At 42.8% G+C, this 26,578-nt stretch overlaps 1 protein-coding gene across 1 annotated transcript in view; it reads right to left on the minus strand.

Annotated features, from left to right (window-relative positions):
* GPC3 (glypican 3) overlaps window positions 1–26,578 on the minus strand; it is a 441,034-nt gene that overhangs the window by 100,165 nt on the left and 314,291 nt on the right. Inside the window, exon 6 of the mRNA XM_025431385.3 lies at window positions 15,364–15,484. Within this exon, the coding sequence (XP_025287170.1) occupies window positions 15,364–15,484 (121 nt within the window). The remainder of the gene's footprint in view (window positions 1–15,363; window positions 15,485–26,578) is intronic.

Below are 26,578 nucleotides of genomic sequence, written 5' to 3' on the forward strand. Positions count from 1 at the left end.
AAATACATTTATGTTTTCACAACATGCCTTAGAATCTCAGCACATTACTACATCAACCCTCAGTCCAAAATCTCATTAAGTCTCATTAACTCAAAAGTCCCAAACCTCATCTAAATCAAGGGCTGGTGAGATGCTGAGGATCCATTCTGGATCAAAATTTCCCTTCACCTGTGTACTCTGAAACCAGGAAACGAGTAATCTGCCTCCCAAATACAATGGTGGCACAGGCGTAGGATTGCAGTTAGAGGGAGAATGTCTCCCTAAACTGGAGGAAGGCAGCCAAGTCACAAATTGGAACAGAATCCTTCCCAGATTCATGAAACAGTTATTGGTTGTCTGCTATGTGCCAGGCACTGTTCTAGAAGAAGAGACGGTGATGAGTGGGGCAGACAAGACGCTACCCTTGCGGAAACGCTGTAAACAAGCTTCTACGCTGTCTGAACAAGACACCTCAGCTGCCTTCTTAGCACCTACTCTGACTAGCGAGGGCCTAGGAGTGGTGCAGGGGGAGAAAAAGCAGTGCTGGGTGCCAGGCAGCCAGTCTTGGTAAAAGGTCAGGCAGGCCTGCTCGTTGTCAGCATATGCTTGAGTAACATTAACAAGCAGGGTCCTATATAGAAAGTATAGAAAGTTCTTGGAGACCATTCTAGGGAAACAGCACTGACTCGAAGTAGCTGCCAGAATTAGAAAAAAACACAGGAGTTGATAACAAATGGGAAAACGTGTTTTAAGAAGGTTGGAGAAGGCGAACAGTCACTGCTTCCCTTGGGTTCCCCCACTCCTCTTTGTGAGGCTGTCACGAAACACAGTCATCTCTCCAGCACATCTAAGCACCCACAGTGGCAGCTGAAGAAAAACACTATAATCTCTCTCAATCTTTCTCACAGTTTTGGTAATTTTTGAGGCTTCAGTGAGCGGATGGATGGCACTCAACATTCAACAGCCAAGGAGCCACTTTTAATTGGAATCCTGACTAAAAAAAGTGTGTAACAAATTGATTAAAAAGTAATAGTTAACACATTCATCAGGGGATCTAAATACTTCATTGTGAGAACTTCTGCCAAAGGTTCAATGAGGGACAAATCTCTGGAGGTACTAGAATTTTCTTTTAATTTTCTACTGTGGGGCCTGGATATGGTATTGGTCTGCTTTGCAACTCCATGCTACCTTCTCATCTGAGACCCAAACCCCTGCAAGCAAGGGGTTTGCTTCCTGTGTCCTGGTTAATGACCCAAAGATGGTTGGCCTGACTTTAGGGATAGAGCACTTCACAGCCTCTAATCTGTTCCACCAGGCACTAGAAAGGTAGGTCAATGAATTTTCATAACAAGCCTAACTTCTCTGCTCCACAAACCCTACAAGCTGAAATGGACTCCTTGCCTCCAATTTCTCATCTCCAAACCTCCCTCCATGTTCCTGGCAGAGTTAATACCACAAAACACCAATCTGCCCAGGCCCCTCTCTTGCTCCAATCCCTTCACTGGCTCTCCACCACTAACAGAGTAAAGTTCAGACTCTTCTGGACTAAGACTACTCACTGATACACTTTCATGTCTTTGTACCACTTCTCATTCCACATTCCTCTGCCAGCAAGATCCTTTCTTCCCACCGCTCTCTGTCAAAATTCTCCTCGTCTTTCAAAGCCTGGCTTAAAGGCTATCTATTTTTGAAGTCTTGTCTAATTCCCATGGTAGGAATTAATCCTTCCCTTCTCAGGGCTACCATAGTCCTTGGTTTCAATTTCTCTCATGACACTTATGCTAGGCCTTGGTTTATAGTTATGTAGGTATGTTTTCATCCTCCTCCTTGAAAGCAAGTATTGGATTTAAGTCACCTCGATCATTGTCCACAGCCCTTGCCCCTAGTGCTCGGCACACAGAGTTGTTCAATATTGAACAAATGAATGCAAATGGTAATGTACATGTATAAGTGATGATAAGCATGTATGGGGAGATTCTCTAGGTCTTTATCAATAGAACCCACCAAACTGGACACTATATACAACATGGACATCCAATAACTGCTAAATAAATAGTGAGGAGATTTTAGATATAGTACATAAATTATATATCATATATATGTGTATTGTATTTTATTTTGTTTCTTGTCTGATGAATATCAATTTGAAAAGGAATCATAGACTTAGTCATGGTTTAGGGGTGGCTGGCTGGCTCAGTTGGAGAAGGGTACAACTCTTGATCTCGAGGTCATGAGTTTGAGCCCCACATTGGGTGTAGAAAAGACTTAAATAAATAAAGCTTAAAAAAAGTAGTAGTCATGACTTACATGACTTCCAGGAACAACAGACAAGAACAAAAGCCATTCAGCCAAGTAGAGGCTCAGAGATGAGCTCCATCTCTGCTTTTTATAATGAAACTGGCAGCTTTAATAATTTGTACCATGGGTTATCAGATTGTATTTATTTATTTATTTTAAAGATTTTATTCATTCATTCATGAGAGACAGAGAGAGAGAGGCAGAGACACTGGCAGAGAGAGAAGCAGGTTCACCACAGGAGCCTGATATGGGACTCCATCCTGGACCCCGGGATCAGGCCCAGAGCCAAAGGCAGATGCCCAACTGCCAAGCCACCCAGGCATCCCTCAGATGGCATTTATTGATCAACCAATTGGCTACATAATAGCTCAAGGAAAGGTACTCCCTAAAAAAGAAATCAGCAATATGGAAATTGCTCCCCACAGGGATACTCTCATCCTCTATTTGGGTCTGGCAAACAAGAGGCTACAGTGCCACTGCGTTCTGATTGGAGATCCTTCAAACTGCCTTCAAGAATCCATATGCAGCTATAACGGACTGCCTCTAGCTTGGCTTCATCTTTTGTATTAGCTCATTAATGAGTCTGGATTCCTTCCCCATTTTCCATGGTATCCCAGGCAGGGACAAAGGCTCAGGCAGCAGGGGGCAACTTTCCTTTTGCCCAGACAATAAGTGGTTGCTGGTCTCAGCCTGTGGCTAACAAATTCCAAAGTTCTTTGATGGTAGAGCCCATGGACTGGGTCTTATCTGCCTTAGGCTCTGCAGCGGCAAAACAGAGCTTTGGGAATTGGGGCCTAGGCAGTGTTCCTGGCATCTGTGATATCACCCCAACAGCTGAAAGTGATGGTGCCTCAAGAAAGCTCAGTAGTCCCAAGCCCTGTGAATTCTTTCTGCTCTGTCGGCATGTGAAATACACACACATTCACGAACATATTATATGCCGCTCAAAATCATTCTAAATACCTCCTGTGAGACATCTGCCAATAAGGATATCATGTCAGCCGGGTTTTAAATATAGGAACCTCTCACCATCTTCAACCAGAGAGCAAAATGCAAAAGGAATGCAGATTAACTTGCCCTGACTTTATAGCTCTGAAGTATCTTCACTTGATACCATCCTTCCATGAAAGGTCCCAGTGGGGCTGAAGATAAAATGGGACTTCTGGATCATGTGGTAAGATCTCTGAGCTGTACTCTAAGGGCAGACTGCCTATTTATAGGTCCTCCACTTTAGGGCAGAGTTCAAACATGGGAAAATCTGAAGAACTTGATTTAAACACACATTCCTTCTCATATATATATATATATTTAAAAAATTTATCATCTTCATTTTCCATTCAGTTACTTTGAGCCAAACTAAACTTTAAATAGTTCAAAAATCTGTCGAAGGTTGGCTAGATACATTTTTCCAAGAATCTTTAGGATTTAGATTATTATATTTAGAACTTTAAATCATTTAAGTAACAATCTAAACTAGAAAAGTTGTAGTATTTCCATTCCAGAAACTGATAAACTGAGGCACAGAGAATCACACAAAAACTCACTCCCTTTATGGACTATCCTTTATGGTAAGTCTTCATACTATCATAATACAAAGAAAAAGAGTAGCTACGACGTATTGAGTGCTACTATCTCTAACTCTTGTACCCCGACCCTTCAAGATAGATCACAGTATACCCATTTCACAGATTAGGAATGTTGAGTACCAGGAAGTTAAATAATTTGGCCTAAATCTAGGCAACCACAAAGTAACATACTTGAGATGTGAATGGAGATCTATCTTTGGTTCTAAGGTCTTTGTATTTTCCCCAAACTAGATGACACAGTGCCATGGCTCCCAAGTTTTTCACCATGACTCTAAATCACACACCAATAAGATTTAACTAAAGCAGGTAGTACTGGTTTAACAAAAACTCAGGTGGAGCAGTGGACACTATAATCCCAAAACAGTCTTTGAATCTTTAAGCAGAATAGAGACTATTTTACCAGCCACTCACTTTCATGCCCCTCCATCACCTGCCCCAACACACACGTACATATATGTCCCCCTTCGCCCCACCAATAATGGCCACAACGCCAAAAGAGCTGCTAAGTGATCACTATATTTGAGAGATATATTCTGTGGGCCAGTGAAGGTTTCATTGCTCCTTATTGCTATTTCCACCATAATTAAAAACACAGATGTCTACTAAGCTGGGTTTCCCCCATTGTGCTTATGTGGTCACGTTTCTGAATCTATATGTAATACTTTGTTTGCATTTATCCTCATTACATTTCACTTTGCTAGCTTTCTCTGCCATTCCAGCCCACTGAGATATTTCTGGATCCTGATTGTGCTATCTGTGTATTAGCTAACCCCACGTAGCTTCATGCCATTACTAGATATTAAAATTATCTCTTCTCTGTCTTCAGTTAAGTCACTGGTAAAACTTTAGGCAATATGTGCCAAGTACAAAGCCAACAACTAAAATCCTCTTTCCAAGCTGACAGTGCTATGTTAAGAAAATATTCTTCAGAAATGATGGCTAATTAGCTATACATTTACCGAACTATATGATTACTTAGCCAACATTACTTGTCAGCTGTTTAAAAAGGATCCTAGGAATCTCGGTCAAACACCTTGCTGAAACGTGGGTATGCCATGTCTGTGTCATTCCCTGATCTAGTAAAATTAGACACATGTACACACACAGAAGGGGAAATGGCTTGATTTGTTTTGAGTGAACCCGCAGTGGCTCCTAGGAATCATCACAGTGGCTTCTAAAAGCTCATGCTCGCCAAGAATCTAGTCTAGAATTTTGCTAAGATGTGATACCAGGCTCCCTAATTTGTGGTTTTCACAATTCAATATCCACCCTCCCTTTTTTTAAGAGAATGAGAGAAAGAGGGAGAGAGCGAGCAAGTACAGAGGAGGGGCAGAGGGAACGGGAGACAGAAAAAATCTTAAGCAGGTTCTATGGCATGGAGCCTGACGCAGGGCTCGATCTCATGATCCTGAGCTGAAATCAAGAGTCAGACCCTTAACAGACTGAGCCACCCAGATGCTCCTCTCCCTCTTGTTAAAGGTAAGGTTAAAAAATCAGGTCTCTCTCCAGTCTTTTGGCTCCTCTTCTGTTTATTGTGATGACTCAAAATTTGCTAACAGTGATACCATGATAATAACCAGAAGACTCCTCAGTGCCCTGGGATATAAATGATGTGAACTTGGGCCTCATTATGTAGGACACACTACAATAGTAATTCTCTTAGCTTTTTTTGGTCTTGTCAACTGCTTGCCCATAATACAGAAAAGATTTTACTGTGAAAAGTGATGTCCTAGCAGAATATGGACTATGAAGGAAATAATACCCAGATCAACTAATTAAACAAGTAAGATTATACTTTAACCCTATTAGGAAACTATCTGATAAGTTCCAGTGCATATTAATAATAATGCAATTTTTATTTGACATTAATTAGAAATCTCCACTTAAAAGTTGCTATGCAAAATCACTGTAGTTGCCATCTAAGATAAGCATACAGTTAGGGATACAGATTTGACCGTCCCCCCCTTATTATGATTTTACATTTTACTAAGCACTGGCCCTGAGCCCACAAAGAATATGGAACATTCCAGGTTATGTGTCAAATACATTTACAGCACAGGATCAAGTCTCAAATAACCACAGCCACACACAGGACTGAGGCCAAACGTTTGGTGGAACCAATTAACAAAGGACTGCCATCCAGGGGCAAAAGTCTCTGATGTGTATAGACAAGCTAGTCTTATTCCCATTGGATTTTGTCAGAATCCTAATGGCATGGGCAAGGAAAACTGAGATGTGTTGGTCTTCACCAAGTCATTCACACTCTCCCCTGTGGTCCCCATTTTAACCCGCAGTTTGTTTTAGGAGGTGGCTAACGGGGACTGTGACTGCCTTGCTTGTTGTAGATACTTAGTAGATCTGTTGCATGAATACTCAATGAAAAAATGGTTCATATGGGATTAAATCTAAATGTCAGCTTCAAGGGCACCCCTGAGATTTTTATTGTGTTAGCAGTAGGAACCCTTTGTTTAAGGGAAATCTTACTCAGAAGACGGATATGTAAAGCAGATTTTAAAAATGGATCTGCTCTGGTTAAAATAGGAATGGGGGACTCAGAACAACCCCCACAGCACGTCTCCCACATCTCTACTCCCTGTGGAACACATCTGAATACACTGCCTGAGCTAACTGGCACAGAAGCCCACTGACTAATCTAATGCTAATTTAGCCATTCTGGAAGGAGGGAGGAGGCACTAAGATAAACTATTACAGGGTGCCCAGGAAGGTGGAGGAGCTGAGATCCAGAGCACGAGAGGGAAAGGATGACTGGCCTTGAACGTGGTCGGAGCCCGAGGCAGACTCGGGGGTGTGGGTGGGTAGGTGAGTGGGTATAAGGCCACGAGCAACAGGTCCTGCTGACTCAGACTGCTCTAGGTTCAGTGATCCAAACAGACACCCCCACCCCAAACAGTGGGGGTGTCTGTTGTCACAGTGTCTGTTGTCTGGTGTCACGGAATGTCACCCCCCTCCATGACATTCAGTCAACAACTGCTCCATGGCTTCAGGGAGGTAATGGCCCCAAGGTATACCAAAACACTGGTTAATATCCATAGCCAGAGATAAATAATTAGCAAGTTCATGTCTCATGCTGTTCTGCTTTTGGTTCCAAAGATGAACTGCTTAAGTATGGGCTTCTGCCATGATCAGGAGTACTGTAGAGGAACATGTGCCTGTACGTTTGCCAGCACGTTTGGCGTGACACGGGAGACTTTGGAAGCAGAGTGATGGCACTGCAAAATACTAATGTGTTCATTTCCCAGTCTCAGTTTTGCCATTTTTCTGGCAGTATGACTCTGGACACGTCATGTCTCTCTCCTGGCTTTAATTTCTTCAGCTGTAAAATCAGAGCATTGGACCCTAGGACCTACAGGCCCCTGCTAACTACAATCCTCCACTTATGTAACCCTGCCCTTTAACATAAAAACTGGTTTCATAGCAAATATGAGGAGTGCCTTAAACTGAATCTAAATCAGAAATGAGCAGGAAATGTTGAGTCCTTTGAATAAATTGATCAACAAAACATTGTATATATTCAGTGTCTATACATGATACTATGTTAGGTGTCATAGGAAATGGAATTATAAGCATGATCTCAGAATTAAGAAGCTGACAGTCCAGGGGCAAGATACATATTCATAAATCTATCTAGGTAAAAAGTTACCTCTGAATTTCTCCAATAGTATTTGAACCTACATTTACTGATACATTGCATATAGTGAAGGTTTATCTGGTAGAGAGCAACCATTTGTAACTATTTATTTTTAAAAATATGTTGCAGTGATGCCTGGGTGGCTCAGTCTGTTAAGGGTCTGCCTTCGGCTCAGGTCATGATCTCAGGGTTCTGGGTTCGAGCCAACAAAACAACAGGCTCCCTACTCAGCAGGGAGTCGGCTTCTCCTTCTCCCTCTGCCCCTCCCCCTGCTCATGCTCATGCTCTGTCTCTGTCTCTCTCTAATAAATAAACAAATCTTTAAAAAAAATGTGCTGCATTTGACCAGTAGGTAAATGTGCATAGAATATTAGACCTAATGGATTTCGAGGATATTTTGGAAATATATCTCTAACTTTGTAAATCTGGTCACCTTTATAGTTTGATAGAATTTTCTTGTCATATGTAGGGCTCATCTTTCCATAGCTGATATGTCCAATGCTTCTTTTTTTAAAAAAATGTATGTATTTATTTAAGAGAGAGAGAGACAGCAAGCAGGAGTGGGGGGAGGGACAGAGGGACAGGCAGACTCCCTGGTGAGCACAGAGCCTGCCTGGGGGTTTGATCCCAGGACCCCAAAATCATGACCTGAGCTGAAGTCAGATGCTTAACTGACTGAGCCACCCTGGTGCCTCCTATTTTTAGAGAATTTTATTTACTTATTTGAGAGAGAGGGAGTGAGAACAGGGAGGATGGAGAGAGAGGCACAAGCAGACTCCATGCTAAGTGTGGAACCGGACATGAGGCTTGATCCCGGGACCTTGAGATCATGACCTGGGCTGAAACCCAGAGTCAGACACTCAACCAACGAAGCCACCCAGGCACCCCTGTCACGTCCAACACTTCTAACTACAACACTCATAAGAATACAATACTGCAGTGAAAAAAGATACTGTATTTCCTTTCATTACTAAGTCGAGATTACCACAACACTGCTACCAATAACATTTTGGCCCGCCACTCCTGACTCATCTTCCGTTTTTGAGTAATTTCATTTCATATGCAAGGACTAAAATACATGACCTAATTTAAGTACCTTTAATCCTGTATATTCTAAATATAGCAAATAGTTCATTTTCAAGAAATTTAATATGAAATACTGGGGAATTCTTGGTGCAGTGTTATTAAACTGTACATAGTAATTAAGATATCAAAAACACATGCTCCCCAAAGCCACTAGACATTGTAATCATTTTTCAGGCTATTAAGCAAAATGACAGAAGATTTTTTTTAAATGACAGAAGATTTTTTAATGATAAATGTGTTTTGGAATGCATAGGCTAATTCCCTTTTACTTCATGAAATAATGTTTAGCTCCACAGAGTCTAGGTCTGGTATTTAAAGACCAACTCACATTGTCCTTTTGTAACTCAGAAGTCATTCTTTGGCTCTTGTTAACATGCCATTGTAGATACTCTGTCTTTCACACACACACACACACACACACACACACACACACACACATTCCAGTTCCAGATGGAAACGGCCATTCCTAAAGTTCTGCCACACTATTTGTATGTGAGGAAGTGTGACAGACACTGGGACATAATTCCATTTGGAAGGGCCTTTTATTTAAATTTGCCTCTCAAAAGGTCTCTCCTTTTATTTTGAAATTTTAGATCAATGTTGGCTTTTCTAGCAACTATCAGAAGAGGTTTTATTGTGGGAAGACTCTGAAAAAAGTTCTTCAGAGTGTTTTCTATCATGCCTGAGATTCACTTCCAGATTTTGCTTTTAAACCACATGCTAAGGAATGTCCTGGGAACTTCTCTGACACTTAACAACTTTACTAATTAACTTATTAAAAATTTTAACTTTTTATTTCAAAAGCCAGTGTCTTTTCATGATACCGGAGTCATCTGTCAGGCATCTTACAAATACTTTCAGGTGTTTATGGAAGGGGATGGAAATGGAGATACCCCACTGGCTGCTTTACATTTTGAATTTTTCTTTGACCATCTGTCATCATTTTATGAACTTGAGAGAGCTAATAGAAAGTTTGTCCACTGTTTATGACTCAAAGCCATATCACAAAGTGTTTCAGTGTCTACACTGTATGGCATGGTGGCTGGTTTTCTAAGAATTTTCTAATTGATGTTTAGTAAACAATGCACTTATTCTTTCTTTGCTGATGATTTCAGAACTTCAACCATAGAAATGACTATATTAGGGACTTGGAAGTTGTCAGACAAATTAAGCAGTTTTTGCTCCTTGTACTTCTGCATATCTTTTATATCTAGATCTTGCTAACCAGAGCAAGGTGGGCCGTGGCTGTAAAGAAGTGGAAGGAAAGATGCAGTCTGAGATCAGTGACCCTGGATCCTAGGTCCAGGCCCACCACTCACCATCTGTAGGTCACTTGGCCTTCTGGTGTCCTCAGTTTTTTCATCTGGTAAACAGAAGTAATAGATGGCTGCTTCTTAGAACCATGGTGAATATCAGCTTATCTAATGTACACGAAAGACCTCCACAAAGAGAATTGAGCTATGCAATTATTTGGCAGAATTAATATCATTCACATGGAGTCACGTGGCTAACACGATCTGAAGCCAGGTCACCTAACTGGCCTCGGAGGAGGGAAAGTTTAAGAGTGATAAATGTAAAAGTGTTTTTATCATTTAATGTTTTCATAGCCTACTGGGAACAAGGCAGGAGGACAGAAGATTTGGGGGTGGGGTGGGGAAGGGCAAGTTGAAGTTCCATCTGCACAGGCTGGAAGACTGGTGGGAAGGGAACAAACTCTGAAAAGATGAGAGGCTACAAAGTAGAAAGAGGTGACCTGGGAACAGGGTGTTTTAAAAAGAGTGGCAGAGCAGAGAATAAAGTCACAAGACTTGTTCACAAGAGGGTGCTGGGTTAAAGGCTGACCTTGAGCCACAAATCACGGAATCACACAGCTGGAAGGAATCTTAAGAGGCCACCTAGTCCACTCCCCCACCATTCAGCAGGACATTTCAACCACCCTGAACAGATGAGACTTTATCCGACTCTGAGTGAAAAGCCCTGACACCGAATGGGCAGGTATTGACTGCTCGGGCTTTCAGCTGTTTACAACAGGCAAGAAAAACATTCTTGGAATCTCATTTGAACCGGAACTGAAATTGGGGAAAAATCATAAGCCTCGAGACTTTCCTGGGGAAGGATAACAGACAGCAGTTTAGGGATCGCCAAATCTGCACTAACAACACAGCTAGCTAGTCTTGAAGATAGAGAAAATGTCACTAGTGGAGCTGGGTTAGAGGGCAAATGGCCCAGAGTATCATCTGGGTAAGAATGGATTGTCATCATTCTTGGTATCTGGGGGGTCTTCTCTCCATGCAGGAGCCTCAGAGCAGAACACTTAACAAAAACAAAACAAAACAAAAAACATGGGTTTTTTTTTTAAAGCAATATGGCCTAGCAAATTTCAGAACTGATGCTGAGGGCTTAGGGGAATTCAGTTGCTCTGTGAACACCCGACAATAAATCCTCACACAAATTAGAAACTGAAAAGGAAGTAAAAAGGTCCTCATTTCCAATCGTGGGAATGTTACACATGAACTCTGGCTTGGAAGGAGGAGGGGAGGCTGTTCCACACCTGCAGGCCTTCCCAGGAAAGGGGCCCCGGGCCTGACCCTGAACCCATACCCTCAAGGTTACACCACGGGACCGGCAATATGGAAATAATGTTACTTTAGTCCCTTGGTGAGGATATCGTTTCCAGTGCGATCCACGACAACCTGGAAGGAGGCAGCTGAGAAGTTCCACAGAAGAAAGTGAAGAGTTATTTTGGGAAGTGCTCATAAACGGCTCCAGCTTTGGTCCATTGGGACGGACACACGTGGCCATACACGCAGAGACAGAGAGAAGCCAGTAGCTCTGCATTTACAGATGTGTATGTTGGAGCATCCTACTGCAGCTTAGTAGCTACAGCCCCAAGCAAGGGGCCCAGGAAAGTGGCATTACACTCCTGGATGCGCCACTCACTCACACGCGAGCTTGGGCAAGTTAACTTGATTCTCTCCACTGCCAACCCCCATCCTCCCACCTCCCCCCACCACCTCTCTCCAATCCCTAAAACTTTAGGTCAATTTAGTCAGGCATTCAGTGAATCCAGATGTTTGGCAGCATACAGGAAACAACATCTGGATGATTGATTGAATTTTTCAAGTGAACTCACTGGATGTTTTGGCAACATGCCCACTCAGCATTCAATGGCTTTCTGCCTCAGTTTCCCTGGTTATAAAAAAAGGGACAGCCATTTTTTTTTATCCCTTACCCTGCAGGGGTCAGTAAGGGCTAAATAACGTCCAAAGGTAATGATGAGTTCTTAAAAAGAATGATTCTGCGACAGTGCTATATCTCACACCGTTTTCCGGTTGAATATTTTTCCAATATAACCAGTGAGACTTTTAGAACATGAAATCGATTTGAAATATGGTTAAGTGCTATACAAATATGACACATCATCATCTTCTTCTTCACCATCATTATCATCACTGTAACATTCTTCTTTGACTTTCTTAAAATGTCTCACTTTCCGATTGAATCACAGCCAAAGTAAGAATTTTATTGAAGGTCTGAGGAAAAAAAATGTGTTTTGGCCATGTAAAGCAAGACAGATGAGAAAAAGAAGTCAATGTGGGTGTTTCGAGCCCAAGCAATTTTAACAGCTCTACGTAAACAGGTAAAACTGGTCTATCAATGAGAATTAATTGGTTGCTCAATGGTATTTGTAAGGGAACCAAAAATGTTCACATACACATTTCACGGCAGAGGTGGGAGAAAGAAATTGTAATGGTCCCTTTTTCAACTCTCATAATATATACCTCCCTACCTATGAAGCAGTTTCAGCTTTTGCGAGTGGAAGTCAGAGGAAGGAAACAATATGGGAGAGCAAAGAAGAGACACATCAAAGGGATCTACAACCACACAAGATTGGGGGAGCAGATTCGACAGACTGGCAGAAAGTACTGGAATAATGCTCCCTTTCAAATTCAAGTTCTGCCTACTGAGGGAATCCTGAATTATAATCATCTTAACTGCCATTTATTGTCTGTTGGGCATACACAATTATATATATTGGTGTATGTATGTATATAAAAATACAGAATAACTAAAGTACGTTGTATATGTAATTATATGTAAGCTTTCTATAATGGGGGCCTAGATAAAATTTCTAGTTCTCACAGGAACTTTGTAAGAGGGATTTTGATATGTCTCTATAGTACAGACAAGAAAACTAAAGGTCAGATCCAATGACTTGCTTAAAGTTATATACCTAGTGAAAGCTGCAGCAGAATTCAGATCCATCTGGATCCAAAGCCCATGTTCTTCCCACTGTCCCACATGGTCTCCCATGTTATTAATATCAAACACTCAACATTCTTGCTAAAAGGCTGTATTTTTAGTGACCACTGGATCACCTAGAAGCCCACATCTGATACAGCATTCCTTTTCCCCAGTGGGGGTCCATCCAAAGGCCTTTGACTTCTCTTTAGGACTGCTACTCCCTTGCTTTGTGTTTACCTACTCATTGTTTTTGGCAGCTCTTAGCACTTGCCCCCTCTGCCATCCTTCTTCCCATCACCTGGCCCACCTGAGGCCTACACAACCCAGCCAAAACTGATGAGCAGCAACTTTTCTCTGGCTCTTCATCACAGGCTGCCTTCTATCTTAAAGTACATTCTATGCTTGTGCTTCCCCTCCAAGGAAGCTATGAAGACAGAGGGTTAGACTTCTTGTGGCTCCCAAAGTCCCTGGCCCCTGGCTGAGCACACAGTAGGTGTTCTTTCAGATCCATTGATCAAAGAGATCTTTTGACACTCCTCTTCTTTTAGGATGGGGCATGTGGATGGAGCTTGAGGGTTTGACCTCACTAGTGTGTGTGTGTGTGTGTGTGTGGGGGGGAGGCAGGGAGGAGAGGGAGGGTGTGGTGTCTAACCAGTTGAGCAGAGCCCCCACCCCATAGATTTGGTTAGAGATAATTTAGAAATCATTCAGAGGACAACAGGCTGCTTTTGTCCACAGGTGAAGCATATCATGCCCTCAGTTCAGTCATTAAGTGGTTTACATCATGTTCTGAACCCTTCAGAGATGCATTTTGAAGTAATCATACTATATCTACCCAGGGTTTGTAGAGCCTCATGAGGTTGGGAGTTCACGGAAAGAAGGACCTTTGAGGCAAATACCACCATTATCACGTGCTCGGCAGCACTAACAACTATTTATTAAGTGCTCCTTGATTGCAGAGCACTTTATTAGGCACTGGAGGAGTCACACCCAAGTGCGTTGTAAATATTTTCACAAAGCCATTTGCAGTGAAATACACCACTATCAGAAAGCTCTTCCAAACATTTTCTAAGAACCACAAAAATGTCACTGCTAACCTTCCTATTAAAAAATAAAACCATGCCAATGTCTTCATCCAGAAACCTCTGCCCTTGCATAAGGATTTTAGTTGCGTTAAGTTCTTTCTAAGCTACAAATAGAAGTCAGTGTTGCCAGGGCCCTCCCACCCATGGATCATGGAGCAGGAACACTGTCACTGTGGTATACAGTGGCACTTTTGGTGGCATTTTTTTTATTGTGGCCACAAAGCAATCACAAGCAGATGGTACAACTAACTTCTATTTGTGTCTTAGTTACTAAACTTCTCATGAGAGGAAAAACTCTGTGTACAGGTCAAGGGAATCTGTGGGTGTCTTTGTGCATGGCAGTGAGTCAGAAGTTGGCAAGGGTGCAGTGAAGTTGGTCTTCTAGTATCTTCTTGGTGGCAGTGAAAGCTGATACATGTCCCCATTGGAAAGCAATTTGGAAGCATGCATTAAAACACTCATATCCTTTAACCTGCTAATACCAATATCTTAAGAAAGTGATCTAAGATCAGGCAAAGGCATCATGCATGAAGAGGTAGCTTTATTTATGATAGTAAAAAAAATCTGAAACAATCTGAGTGTCCAGCAAAAGCAAGCTGATTAATTATGATGAATGCTTAAAGAAATCTTAGCCATAAAAATGATTAATATGAAGATTTGTGACAATATGAAAAAGTGTTTCCAATATAGTGTTAATTTTAAGAGTTATAAATCACTTGTGTAATTCCAATTATGTAACAAGTCTGTGTGAATGTGGTTTTTTGGACAAATATTAGAAAAGAACAGCTAAAAATGAAAACAGCTAGAGTAGTGGGATTGTGAGAAATATTTTCCCCTCTATTTTCCAAGCTTTAATATTACAATATTATTTTTATAATTTAAAAGTTGGGCGAAGGGGTGCCTGGTTGCCTCAGTCAGAAAAGTGTGCAACTCTTGATCTCAGAGTCATGGGTTTAAGCCTCATGTTGGTTGTAGAGATTACTAAAAAAACAAAACAAAAAAACACAACAAAACAAAAACAACAAAATAAAAATGAGGTGGAAAACAAGGGTCAGAAGTCCTTTTTAACAAAGAGAATATTTTTTTAAATATTTATTTATTTATTTTAGACACACACACACACACACACACACATACAGCATGAGTGTGGGGAGGGACAGAGAGAGGGAGGATAGAGAAACTCTCCAGCAGACTCCTGCCAAGAATGGAGCCTGACTCAGGACTTGATCGCACAACCCTGAGATCATGACCTGAGCAGAAATCACGAGTCAGACACTTACCTAACTGAGCCTCCCAGGCGCCCCAATAGACAAAATCTTTGAAGAAAATGAAGAATGGCTGCCTCTCCATGAGCCTGAGACCACAACTAGAACAGTAGACATTGTCCTTCCCTCATTTTTCCCCCATTTCCATTTTTATTTGATATACCACTTACCTGGTTAATGTGCTTCAGTTTGTCAATAATCTGACTGACCACTGGCTCAGGGCCCTTCATTTTCAGCTCATGGAGGTTGAACTGATTTTTCATGCCATTCCTCGCTGCCTTCTGGCTGTATCTGGAAAGGGGAAGGTAAGGAAAATGTTTGTCACAGGAGGGTCCCAAGCAAAACAAAAGCTGACTGACTGTACTTGGCACCAATGGTCAAGCAGACCCCAAGCTCTCTTCAGCCTTTAAAACTACAGGATGGTCCAATGGTGTGAAACTAAACTACTCTAGATAGAGTCTATTTGCAATCGAGAACATTCAACATCTTTTTTTTTTTTTCCCCAAAGAGTTGGGGATACAACAATGACCAAGAGAGACAAAGTCTCCTCCCTTGCTGTGTTCTGGATGGATCTAGTGTGGCATCTAGAAGAGTAAGAGCTGATGGCAACTCAGAGTGATGAGAGCTACATTAAGGGAGGTCCGGGGTCTTAGGGGTCTATGCAAAAGGGAACTTAACTCTGAGTGTGCTTTCTACTCACTGGAAAAAAGAAAGATGCTTGCATGTTCTTGACCTCTTCCTTCTCCTCCACTTCCTCCTCCCACCATTTCCTGTAGGCCTTAGAGTTGGGTTTCTTTTCAGGAGGCATTCCAAGCCATGTGAAATATAAACTTGCCCTCACCTTATGCACTTTTCTCCCCATCCCCCCACCCCCGTTAAAATAGGATAGTCGGGTTAAGGGCAAATTCATATTTCTTTTATTTGCATTTTTAATTACAAAAATAATAATGGTCATTGTAAACAATTTAAACAGTACAGAAATAAAGCATAAAGTAAAAGTTCTCCCATCATTCTATCCTTTCAAGAGAGAAGCATGGCTGACAGTTTGATATATATTCTTCCAGGGGTTTCTGCACACTTGTACTAACACATAATTTTAACCCAAATTGGAAGCATACTATTCATGCTGATTTGCAATGTTTTATCACTTAATGTATAGCTTAGACATATTTCCACATTGGAAGATAAATAACTGTCTTGTCCTTATTCTTCTGTATGGCTGGCTATATCATAATTTATTTAGCGAATCCTTGATGAACAATTGAATTATTCCTAATAATTAGTTAATATAAACAATGCTACAAGGAACATTCTTGTATACCAATCTTTGCACATTTGCATGAATAGCTATAAAGGATCATTTCTCAGAATTTAATCACTTATTTTTTTTAAAGATTTTATTTATTCATGAGAGACACACACATAGAGAGAGAGAGACACAGAGTCAGAGACATAGGCAGAGGGAGAAGCAGGCCCCCCGCAGGGAGCCTGATGTGGGACTCTATCCCAGATCCCGGGATCACACTCTGAGCCAAAGGCAGATGCTCAACCGCTGAGCCATCCAGGCATCCCCATATTTCTTTTTTTTTAAAAAAAGATTTTATTTATTTATGCATTTGAGACAGAGAGAGAGCAGGGGGCGGAGGGATGGGGGAACAGCAGAGGGAGAGGGAGAAGGAGAAGCAGACTCCCTGCCGAGCAGGGAGCCTGCCACAGGGCTCAATCCCAGGGCCTCGAGATCATGACCTGAGCCAAAATCAAGAGTCAGATGCTCAACTGACTGAGCCACCTGGGCACCCCTCACTTCATATTTCTAATCCCAAATTATGACATGCAATAAATAATTAATACTACCATATTTTTGCATAGCACCATACAAAGCAGTTTCTTATCATTCAGCCTACTTGAGCTTCTCAATTACATTGTGATGGATACAGCAGACATTTTTATTATTTATAACTGAAAATTCCACAACTTCAGAAGATACTGCTCTGGTTTTGTTAGGCATTCCCTTCCATGATATAATGTATCTGCCAATATTAAGGACATGCTTTGAAAAAGATATGTGGTAGCAGAGGAGATCAGGAAATCTAGTTCTGACTTTCACAATTAAAAGTCATCCTATAAAGGAAAATGTTTTTTAAATAATCCCTACACTCAACATGGGGCTCGAACTCATGACCCCAAGATCAAGAGTCAGGTGCTCCACCGACTGAGCCAGGCAGGCACCCCACGAAAAGGAAAATATTTTGTAGTAAAGTTGAAGAGAACATTTGATTGCATTTCTTCTGAAATGATAGCCTAACATATTCAGCTTATTTAACTTTGAAGATGAGAGAATACACAGATCACCAAGCATCAAAAACCAATTGCCTTTGGGGCTATATTAAAGAAATGCAAAGCAGTATTCTTTATTTATATATCTTGTGCCAATCAGCTTACTAGCCTTCTCTTTTATGTTCATATAATGCTGTTTAAACACCATCTCCCTCCTGATGATACCAGCAACTTCATCATGTCTTTCTTTGCACCTACTGATGCCTGAAGCAGAGACCCTATTCACAGATAAAGAGGTAAGGCTTATTATAAATCTTCTGAAATGAACTTCAGGAATGTGTCCCCAGAGACATTTCCATGGGCTTATTCATATTGAAGCTCGCTGGTCACTTCTATGCCTGCTCCTACAAAACAAACATCTTCCTGAAGTTTATGATCCTCATTGGAATAGTGTAAAGACATCTGCCAACATAGCGATTTTGCCCTATACTCCGTCTTCCAAATCACCTATAAGTATTAAATCAAATTAGTCCCACAGCTGATCCCTTGTGGCCCTTCTATATTTTTTTTTTTTTTGCCATTTGGAAAAGTGTCCCTTTCGCTCTATTTTTTTGCTTCTTATCTCCAAGCCACGGATCAGGAGCCAGGACAAAACACTGCTCTCCAATCCCATGGTGACTCAATTTTTTAAAAACAGCTTTGGGTCGAAAAGCTTGCCAAACTTTTTGAAAGTTGAAATAGCATCCACTGTTCCACTCTATACATGTGCTATTTAAATCCTCAAAGGACTTTAGTAAATTAAGCATGGTTTCTGGTTACAGAAGTGTTAGGAAGAGCTGGCCTGTGGCTTCGACCTAAAACTTGCCTTTATTTTATGTATTCCACAAAGCAATAACCAAAAGTACTGATCCAACTGATTCCCATGGCTGCTAAAATTTCATGGCACTGTTTTAAAACTCAGTGTTCTTGTACTCTCCCTTTAGGTGTCTCAATACCTTCCCCATGCCCCTGATCTTTTCTGTTTCCCACCTCTCTACTCTGTTCTCCTTAGCCAGACAGAATACAGAATGGGCCCTTAAAAGCCACAAGTGCTAAATGGAATATTATGCAGACGTTAAAAGGATGAAGTCAATCTATATGCATTGACATGAAGCCAAATCCAAGATACACAGTTGCAGATACAAGTAGTGCTTAAGAACATACAGTGTGATTCCATTTGGGGTAAAAATGGGTCTGCATATGCACAACTCTCCTGTACTTTATATATGTTCAGACAGACACAGAAAATTTTTAAGAAATGGTAATAGCTCACTCTGGTGAGCAAGAAGAGATGTTGGGGAACTCTATCTTTAAGATTTTTAAAAAATATATATTTATTTATTTATTCATGAGAGACACAGAAAGAGAGAGAGGCAGAGACCCAAGCAGAGGGAGAAGAAGGCTCCACGCAGGGAGCCTGACGTGGAACTAGATCCCGGGTCTCCAGGATCATGCCCTGAACTGAAGGCAGTGCTAAACCACTGAGCCACCTGGGCTTCCCTAAGATTTTATTTATTTATTCATGAGAGGCACAGAGAGAGAGGTTGAGAAGTAGGCTCCTGACGTTGGGGAAACTCTTAATTTTATGTTCTCCCATATCTTGTAAATTTTTAAAAGATTTTATTAATTTATTTGGGGGGGGAGAGAGAGAGAGAGAAAGCATGAATGGGGGGAGGGACAGAGGAAAGAGAGAGGCAGACTTCTTGCTGAGCCAGGAGCCTGACATGGGGCTTGATTCCAGGACCCTGAGATCATGACCTGAGCCGAAGATAGATGCTTAACCGAGCCCCCCAGGTGCCCCAATTTTTAAATCTTTATAATAATTTAATATTTAATGAGTGAAGTTTTATAGAGTAGTTAATTTTCTTAAAGGCAAAAGAGAAAACCAAAGGAAAAAAAAGACAAATTAAAAGCAGGGCTAACTCCTATACATATGTCAGGGCCGATGGGAAATCCTTCTTGGTAAGAGTTATGGTGGCCATCACTAACAGCCTAGCTTAATGGTGTTTTATGACAGAATGCAATAGACATAATCACCCTGGGTCACCTTCACACCTCAGATGCTTATTATCAGGTCACAAACTCTGCTTCATGAGGTTAAACACAGCCTATATGTTTCATACTCTTCAGTAAGGTGACTCCAACTTGCTCATTTCAAAGAACATATCAGGGGATCCCTGGGTGGCTCAGCGGTTTGGCGGTTTGGCGCTGCCTTTGGCCTAGGGCATGACCTTGGAGACCCGAGATCGAGTCCCACATCAGGCTCCCTGCATGGAGCCTACTTCTCCCTCTGCCTGTTTCTCTCCCTCTCTCTCTCTCTCTGTGTGTCTCTCATGAACAAATAAATAAAATATTTTTTTAAAAAAGAGCATATCAGTGAGGCTGTGATTATGAATGCACATTTTTATGAGCAGCTTCTCTCAAAAGGAGGTAAGTAGGTTATTCAAGGTCTTCCTCGCCTTCCCTGTAGGTTGCCTAGAGCCCTTTCCTGAAAGCAACCGAGGGCCTCCTCGAACCACCCTGATGCATCCTGACCTGTGGCCCTTGTGTATAATGGTGTTGTGGGGAGTGGCCACAAGTTGCTTGTGCTCCTCTTATGTACATTTCATTCGCCAGCCCATAAAATCTGTAAGATCTTTGAAGGCAGAGGCTTGGTTAGTTCTCTTTTGTACTACCCAGTACTTACAATAACAAGAGCTGTCAGTATTGAGTGTTTCTCTGTACCAGATACCGTTTAAAGCACTAAGGAGGGGATCCCTGGGTGGCGCAGCGGTTTGGCGCCTGCCTTTGGCCCAGGGCGCGATCCTGGAGACCCGGGATCGAATCCCACATCGGGCTCCGGTGCATGGAGCCTGCTTCTCCCTCTGCCTGTGTCTCTGCCTCTCTCTCTCTCTCTGTGACTATCATGAATAAATAAATAAAATCTTTAAAAAAAAAAATAAAGCACTAAGGAAAAAAACAAAAACAAAAACCACCATACAGCATCTCATTGACTCCTCCGAACCTCCCAATGAGATAGGCACTATTATTATCAGCCACTTTTTTAACAGATGAGGAAATAAGCACAGAGAATTCAAGTCACTTGCCCAAAATCACACAGCTAGTTGATAGCAAAGCTGGGGTTAGAAATCTTGTGAGTCTATTTCTAGCTACCTGTGTTCTTTTTTTTTAAGATTTTATTTTTGTCGGGGATCCCTGGGTGGCGCAGCGGTTTAGCGCCTGCCTTTGGCCCAGGGCGCGATCCTGGAGACCCGGGATCGAATCCCACGTCGGGCTCCTGGTGCATGGAGCCTGCTTCTCCCTCTGCCTATGTCTGCCTCTCTCTCTCTCTGTGACTATCATAAATAAATAAAAATTAAAAAAAAAAAGATTTTATTTTTGTCATCTCTACACACCACCTGGGGCTCAAACTCACAACCCAGAGATCAAGAGTCACATGTTCCATCCACTGAACCAGTGAGGTGCCCCTAGCTGCCTCTGTTCTGAACTGCTACGCTGCTATTGCTTCCTTAAGAAATCGTCCATGCCGTCTAGGTATTTGCCAGTTCCTCACCACACTGCTCCACTATGTGAGGTGACTCATAAGGTCCCTGTAGTGGTCACCAAACTCAGCACAGCACACCCAATGGCAGTTCTCACCTACTCAGCAGATTCCTGGGCTTGCCCTCTGAAACCTCCAGGTGAGAGTCCTGTGTGTGGAGTTTCTTCTCCCAAACACAGATCCAACAGTACTGCTATTAGGTGAAATATTTGCATTCTTGGGAGATATGGTACTAGGGTCAGAGGAATCAATAATCCACCGCGACCACAACCACCACGCCATTAGACAAGCACCAAAGGCGATTTGAAATCTCTAAGGACAATAGGAGAGAGAATGAACACAGGAGAATGTTGTGTCTAATGCCTTTCTGCCTTGTCACCTTGGCTATAGCAATGTGGCAGATGTGATGTGCCCCCCAGGGAATTTTATGTAACATGCATGCTCTGGGCTTCAAGCCCAGAGGGACTCGGTTAGGGGTGTCTCTGTAGCTTTTGCATTAATTAATTCAGCTCTCTCTATGCCACTGACATGTATGGTGCATGAGAGGCTCTGAATGAGGACAAGCCATCACAGCACGACCCTCATCCACAGACTGGCCAGAGCATCAGGAACGTGGACACTGCTGGCCATGGAGGATATTAATGATGAGTTATCTACTTAGCGACAGTCACCTCTAATTAGATTAATTGTCCTCTCTCAGGAATTCTGCTTCTTTCCTAAAGCTTTGACATGGTTCTGGCAATAAACACTGGCCAGTGGAGGAGAGAAAATGAATAGAGAGAAATTCCTATCTCTGGAATCTCAAGTTTTCTTAACTGGACATGTGATGTGTGACCTAAGAAGCGGCATCTTTAAGTATTATGTGCAGTGTCTTTGCCTTTGCCCATCCACTTTGGTGTCTGCTTAGCACAAAAATGAATGCCATAATGCCAAGAAACCCCTATTTGTGAAGTGAAAAGGGGGACATGCTTCTGTTCAGGCAGATTGGTCAAGGATGGGGGAGGAGGGGGGTACCGGTGCAAAAGCCATAAAGAGAAAAGGAACCTAATTAAAACAGGACATCTGGGCATGCTTGTCTTGGGACAGTTGAAGCAAAGAGAGCACTTGTAGAAGAGGAATAGAGTCAAACAAGCGTAAAATGGGCAATCTTTTCTTCCCATTTCTGTGCTGGCCAACGCAGTAATGGTGTAGTGGAAAGAAATCAATGAATTCAAATGTAGAAATTGCTGGAAACGGAAGCACCCTTAAGAGATCATCTTGTCCAATCCACTCGGTAGGAGAAGAAACTGAGACCCAGAGAGGGGCTTATCTAACAGCACGAGTTGGAGCTGTTAGTATCACAATCCCCCCCTTTTAGAAGAAATTCCATTCTTTAAAAGGTCCCTTAAATGCACACTGCTGATTTCAAACATTGCTAGCATGGATACAAGGTAGGGGGCTGCTAGAGAGTTCACTTTCCTTCTTCCGTTGGGCATTAGAATGATGGCAAGTGTTTGAGAGTAAGTCTTAGAAGGGCTAACGCCCCCCTCACCCCCAAATATGTGATTTTACAAAAGTTTAATTTGCTGCCAGGTTATACGGAGAGCTGCAAGTCAGTTAGTTACAGAGCTCACATTCTCAGAGCGCCATCTTATGGAAATGCTGCAGTATTGCATGGAGCCCCTGATTTATCAGCTAGTTTCTTTGAAAAGTGCTCCAGCCACAGTAATCACTGTGGAAAAAATGGGATAATTGAAAGAGTATAAATAGCTTTAAAAACAAACTAGAACACAGGGTAGAAAAACCGTCTTGTTAAGAGGCCTAGAAAAAATGTTCTTCTTTCTATCCAAGAGGCAGTTTCAATGTTCATAAATGAACAGAAAAATAAAGCAAAGGTGAAAATAGTTGAGTCTGGTAAATGCATTTAATAAAGATAGCAAAAATTTGCTTATTTATTTATACGCATGTTTAAAGGAAAATGTTTTCCGTATTTTGTCAGCACAACAGTACCACCTGAAAGCAAATTTCAACCAGGAGAGTGCCAGAAACATATATCCCACCATACTCCAAGAAGCCCCTCTGTTCCCAAACAACGGCCTTTCAGAAGCTAATTACCAATACATTTCAACAGACAGGAAGTAAAAGCTAGAGAAAAAACTAGAGAGATGGAAATCCATTTCTATCTCATTTAGTGGGCATTAGCTATACAACGGAATATTTGTATTAGAATCTGTTTTTTTACCTAGTTTCAGAGCGCCCTGTGAGGTGGGGGGGGATAAAAGATCGGTCTTGGAATATACTCAAGAAGTCATTTAAACCTAAAGAAGCCAAGAATATTTTCCAGATGGCTAGGAAAGCGTGAGAAGTTGAAAATCACCCGCCACAGGGAGAAGAGTCTGGCTGTGGGGAGCAGCCCCCCACAGAGAAGGGAATGTAGAGAGCAAAGGCGGATGGATGCTGGCATCCCCTGAACGTTTGTCTAAGGAAGCAAACTCTGCAGAGGAACCTGGAGGTAAGGAGAGAGAAAAGTCAATAAGGAAGCCAAAGTGAGATCAACGGCCAGGCAGAGCCCAGGGTGTGGGAAGGCTTGGTGAGAAGTGCCTTCTGGGCTTTGCGCCCGACCACTGGCAGTTTGGATGCCAGGCCAGGGCGGGAGGTACTGGCTAAGGGTTCTCCTGTTGGGGTGGGGGTGTCCTTGAGGTAGGACATATCAAGAAGGAGAGGACTTTGACCCAGATTCACTCTTACAAAACCAGAATGAAATATGTAATTCAGAAGCCCAGGAACCGGAGGTGGGGCTGGAACAGAACACCATGTACAGTAGAGATTTATTATTCAATCACCCCAAACTCATTTATCAACTCCTTCTGGACCAGAGAACTAGCCCAGAAAACCAGATGTTTTCTTGTCCCGTGGGAGTCAAGCCAAAAGGAAATGATCTTTACCTGTTTTTCAGTTAGTCGTTTTTTTTTAGGTTAGATTTTAACTCATGGGAATGAATATCAGAGTTGGAAAAAACCCTCGAATCATTTAGTCCCATGCCCTTCTTTTACAGATGGGCAGACTGGGGCCCAGAAGAGGCCAAGCATCACTGCTGGTGTGACCTACACGGAACCTGGAACTCTTCCCCAAACAGAAGAGCCAAGGGAGGAGTTGGAGGACAGATCACATACATCAATAACACATGCCCACATTGCAGCAAAGCAAGTGAAGTTCAGAATAGTGATCAGTAAGTAGTTTTAGGAGATGAAATTCAGCTTAGTGTACGCAATTTCCCAAGACAACAAATACATGACACCCTTTAGAAGAGCGGAGCCATGCCGTGGAAAAAGGCACCAGCCTTGTAGTCAAGACACAGGTTCACAAGCTGGTTTCCACCATGTACTGTGTGCCTTTTGACAAATAATGAAACCCCACTGGGCTTGAGTTTCCTCATCTGTAAAATGGGGATGATACCCCGTGCCTTGTTTTGAGCATAGACAGCCTGAATGCTGGTAACTTGGGATAACATAGGCCATGTGCTTTTAAAACAGTGCCCAGCACCTCGAGCTGTCAGCAGCTATTATCACGTAAGAGCACAGATGTGCAGTTGGGTGTGTCATAAATGTAATTCAGAACGGATTTCTGGAGGGACGATGAAGACACTTGTAATGAGTAGTCAGAGGAAGCTTCAAATCCACTCACCCCCATGCTGAAGAGACCTGGCAGAATAGCACCCAAATCTCCCCTTCATATTGTGATTCAGCATGACAGGTGTGCAGCTAAGTGTGTGGCCCTGGCTAAAGGGAGCCCTTGGGCAGAGATGTCCTCTCATGAAGCTACTAGGGGACAGGGCCTCTGGGGGGAGGGTGGAGGAGACAGACAGACAGGATTTCAAATGGTTCAAAATGAATTGTCATCTGCTGATGACATTTCCCGAGGCTCAGGGAGGTGAGCAACTTGGGATGTCAAAAGCTTGATCCACTCACCTGTCTCCAACCCCCCTCCACCCCCTCCATTTCACATCCCTCCTCTCTGTGATCCCAAATTGTCTGCTCTACTTGGCTGAGGTGTCACAAGTCATAAATTAGATGGCTCCTAAAAACACCCACATGCTTTTCCAGATCGCTCTCTCTCTCTTGAGAACACTGCTTCGTCTGTCTCAGGTCCCCACAGGGCCCATGATAAACATCCACTCTTCAGTGCAGCGCTTGGCAAAATGAAGACTAGGACCCTCAAAGTCAAGCTACATTCACCCTTCACTAGCTGGTTTGAGGCCAGGCATGTCTGAGTTAGGGGAAAAGGTAAACTTCTCTTCTTTCCTCGTGTGGTGCCACGAGCAAATGTAGTAACAGAGGAAAGCCTCCTCGGGTGGCTTTGGATGCCCCACTGAACTTTATTCAATGACCCACCAAAGATTCTGATGGGGGACACACTGTGTTCACATGAGTAGGTACTACCGATACACCTGACAGGAAAGCTCGCCATTCCTGTCTCTGTCACACTGTCAGGTCCTCTTGTCTGAGCCATACTTGTGTGTACGGGCCTCAAAGCCTTCCATGTACAGGATCAGACCTACCAGGTTTCTGAGCCAGTGGTGACACAGGCAGGAAGGGGATCACTTCATTGACTGGCCCATCATTAGTCTTGCTCCTCAAAACCACTCTTTCTTGTTTGGGGAGCAAACCTCAGATGTTCCATCATGACTTCCTCTTGTCAGCTAGGTTTCCCTGGGCTGTGCAACCCCAACTCTGTCCTGCTTTCCTTGTTTGTGTTCATCTCTGAGTCTGTCTTCTGCTTCACCCTGTGCCTGGTATATAGTAGGCAGTCAATAAATGTCTGTTGAACTGAACTGAGACTGAATGCCTCACCCAAAGCTCAGCTTGTATGATGGAGACTCTAACCTACTCTGCCCAGCTCTTGTCAGCTGCTTCCCCTCAGGGGCCTCCCCCAACCCCCAAATCTGCAGCCACTGCCTGAGAATCTTGCCTTACACTGGACTTGTCTGAACCTGGCCAGGAAAACCGGCCACTGTGTCCCACCCCCTAGATGGCACCATTTGGAAACCAGTGCCTACCTGGAGAAAGGCAGGGTTCCTTCCCTATGCCCCAGAGAATATCATTATTCAGGTGGTGGGTCACTTCCCACCTGGGCCAGCCAGACAGGTGAGTTCCCATAGCCCAAGTGCCACTTCTTCTGGCCTCTGTCCCACCCCCAATGACCAGTCAGTGGATGCCCACAACAGGCCCATCCATCACACACACCTGCTAGCAATATCAATTCTCCTAAGAGTATAAACTTTAGCCCACCTCTGAGTCTGAATTAATGCAATTTTACTGCTGTGAAAACACATCTTCTGACATACCTGTGATGTTATTTACTATGGTCAGGGGTACCTGAGTGTCTAAGCTGGTTAAGCATCTGCCTTTGGCTCAGGTCATGGTCTTGGGGTCCTGGGATCGAGTCCTGAGTTGGGCTCCCTGCTCAGCAGGGAGTCTGCTTCTCTCTCTGCCCCTGTCCCTACTCATGCTCTCTCTCTTTCTCCTCTCTCTCCAATACATAAATTATTT

Source organism: Canis lupus, chromosome X (assembly GCF_003254725.2).
Source record: "Canis lupus dingo isolate Sandy chromosome X, ASM325472v2, whole genome shotgun sequence".
Taxonomy (NCBI): Eukaryota; Metazoa; Chordata; class Mammalia; order Carnivora; family Canidae; genus Canis; species Canis lupus.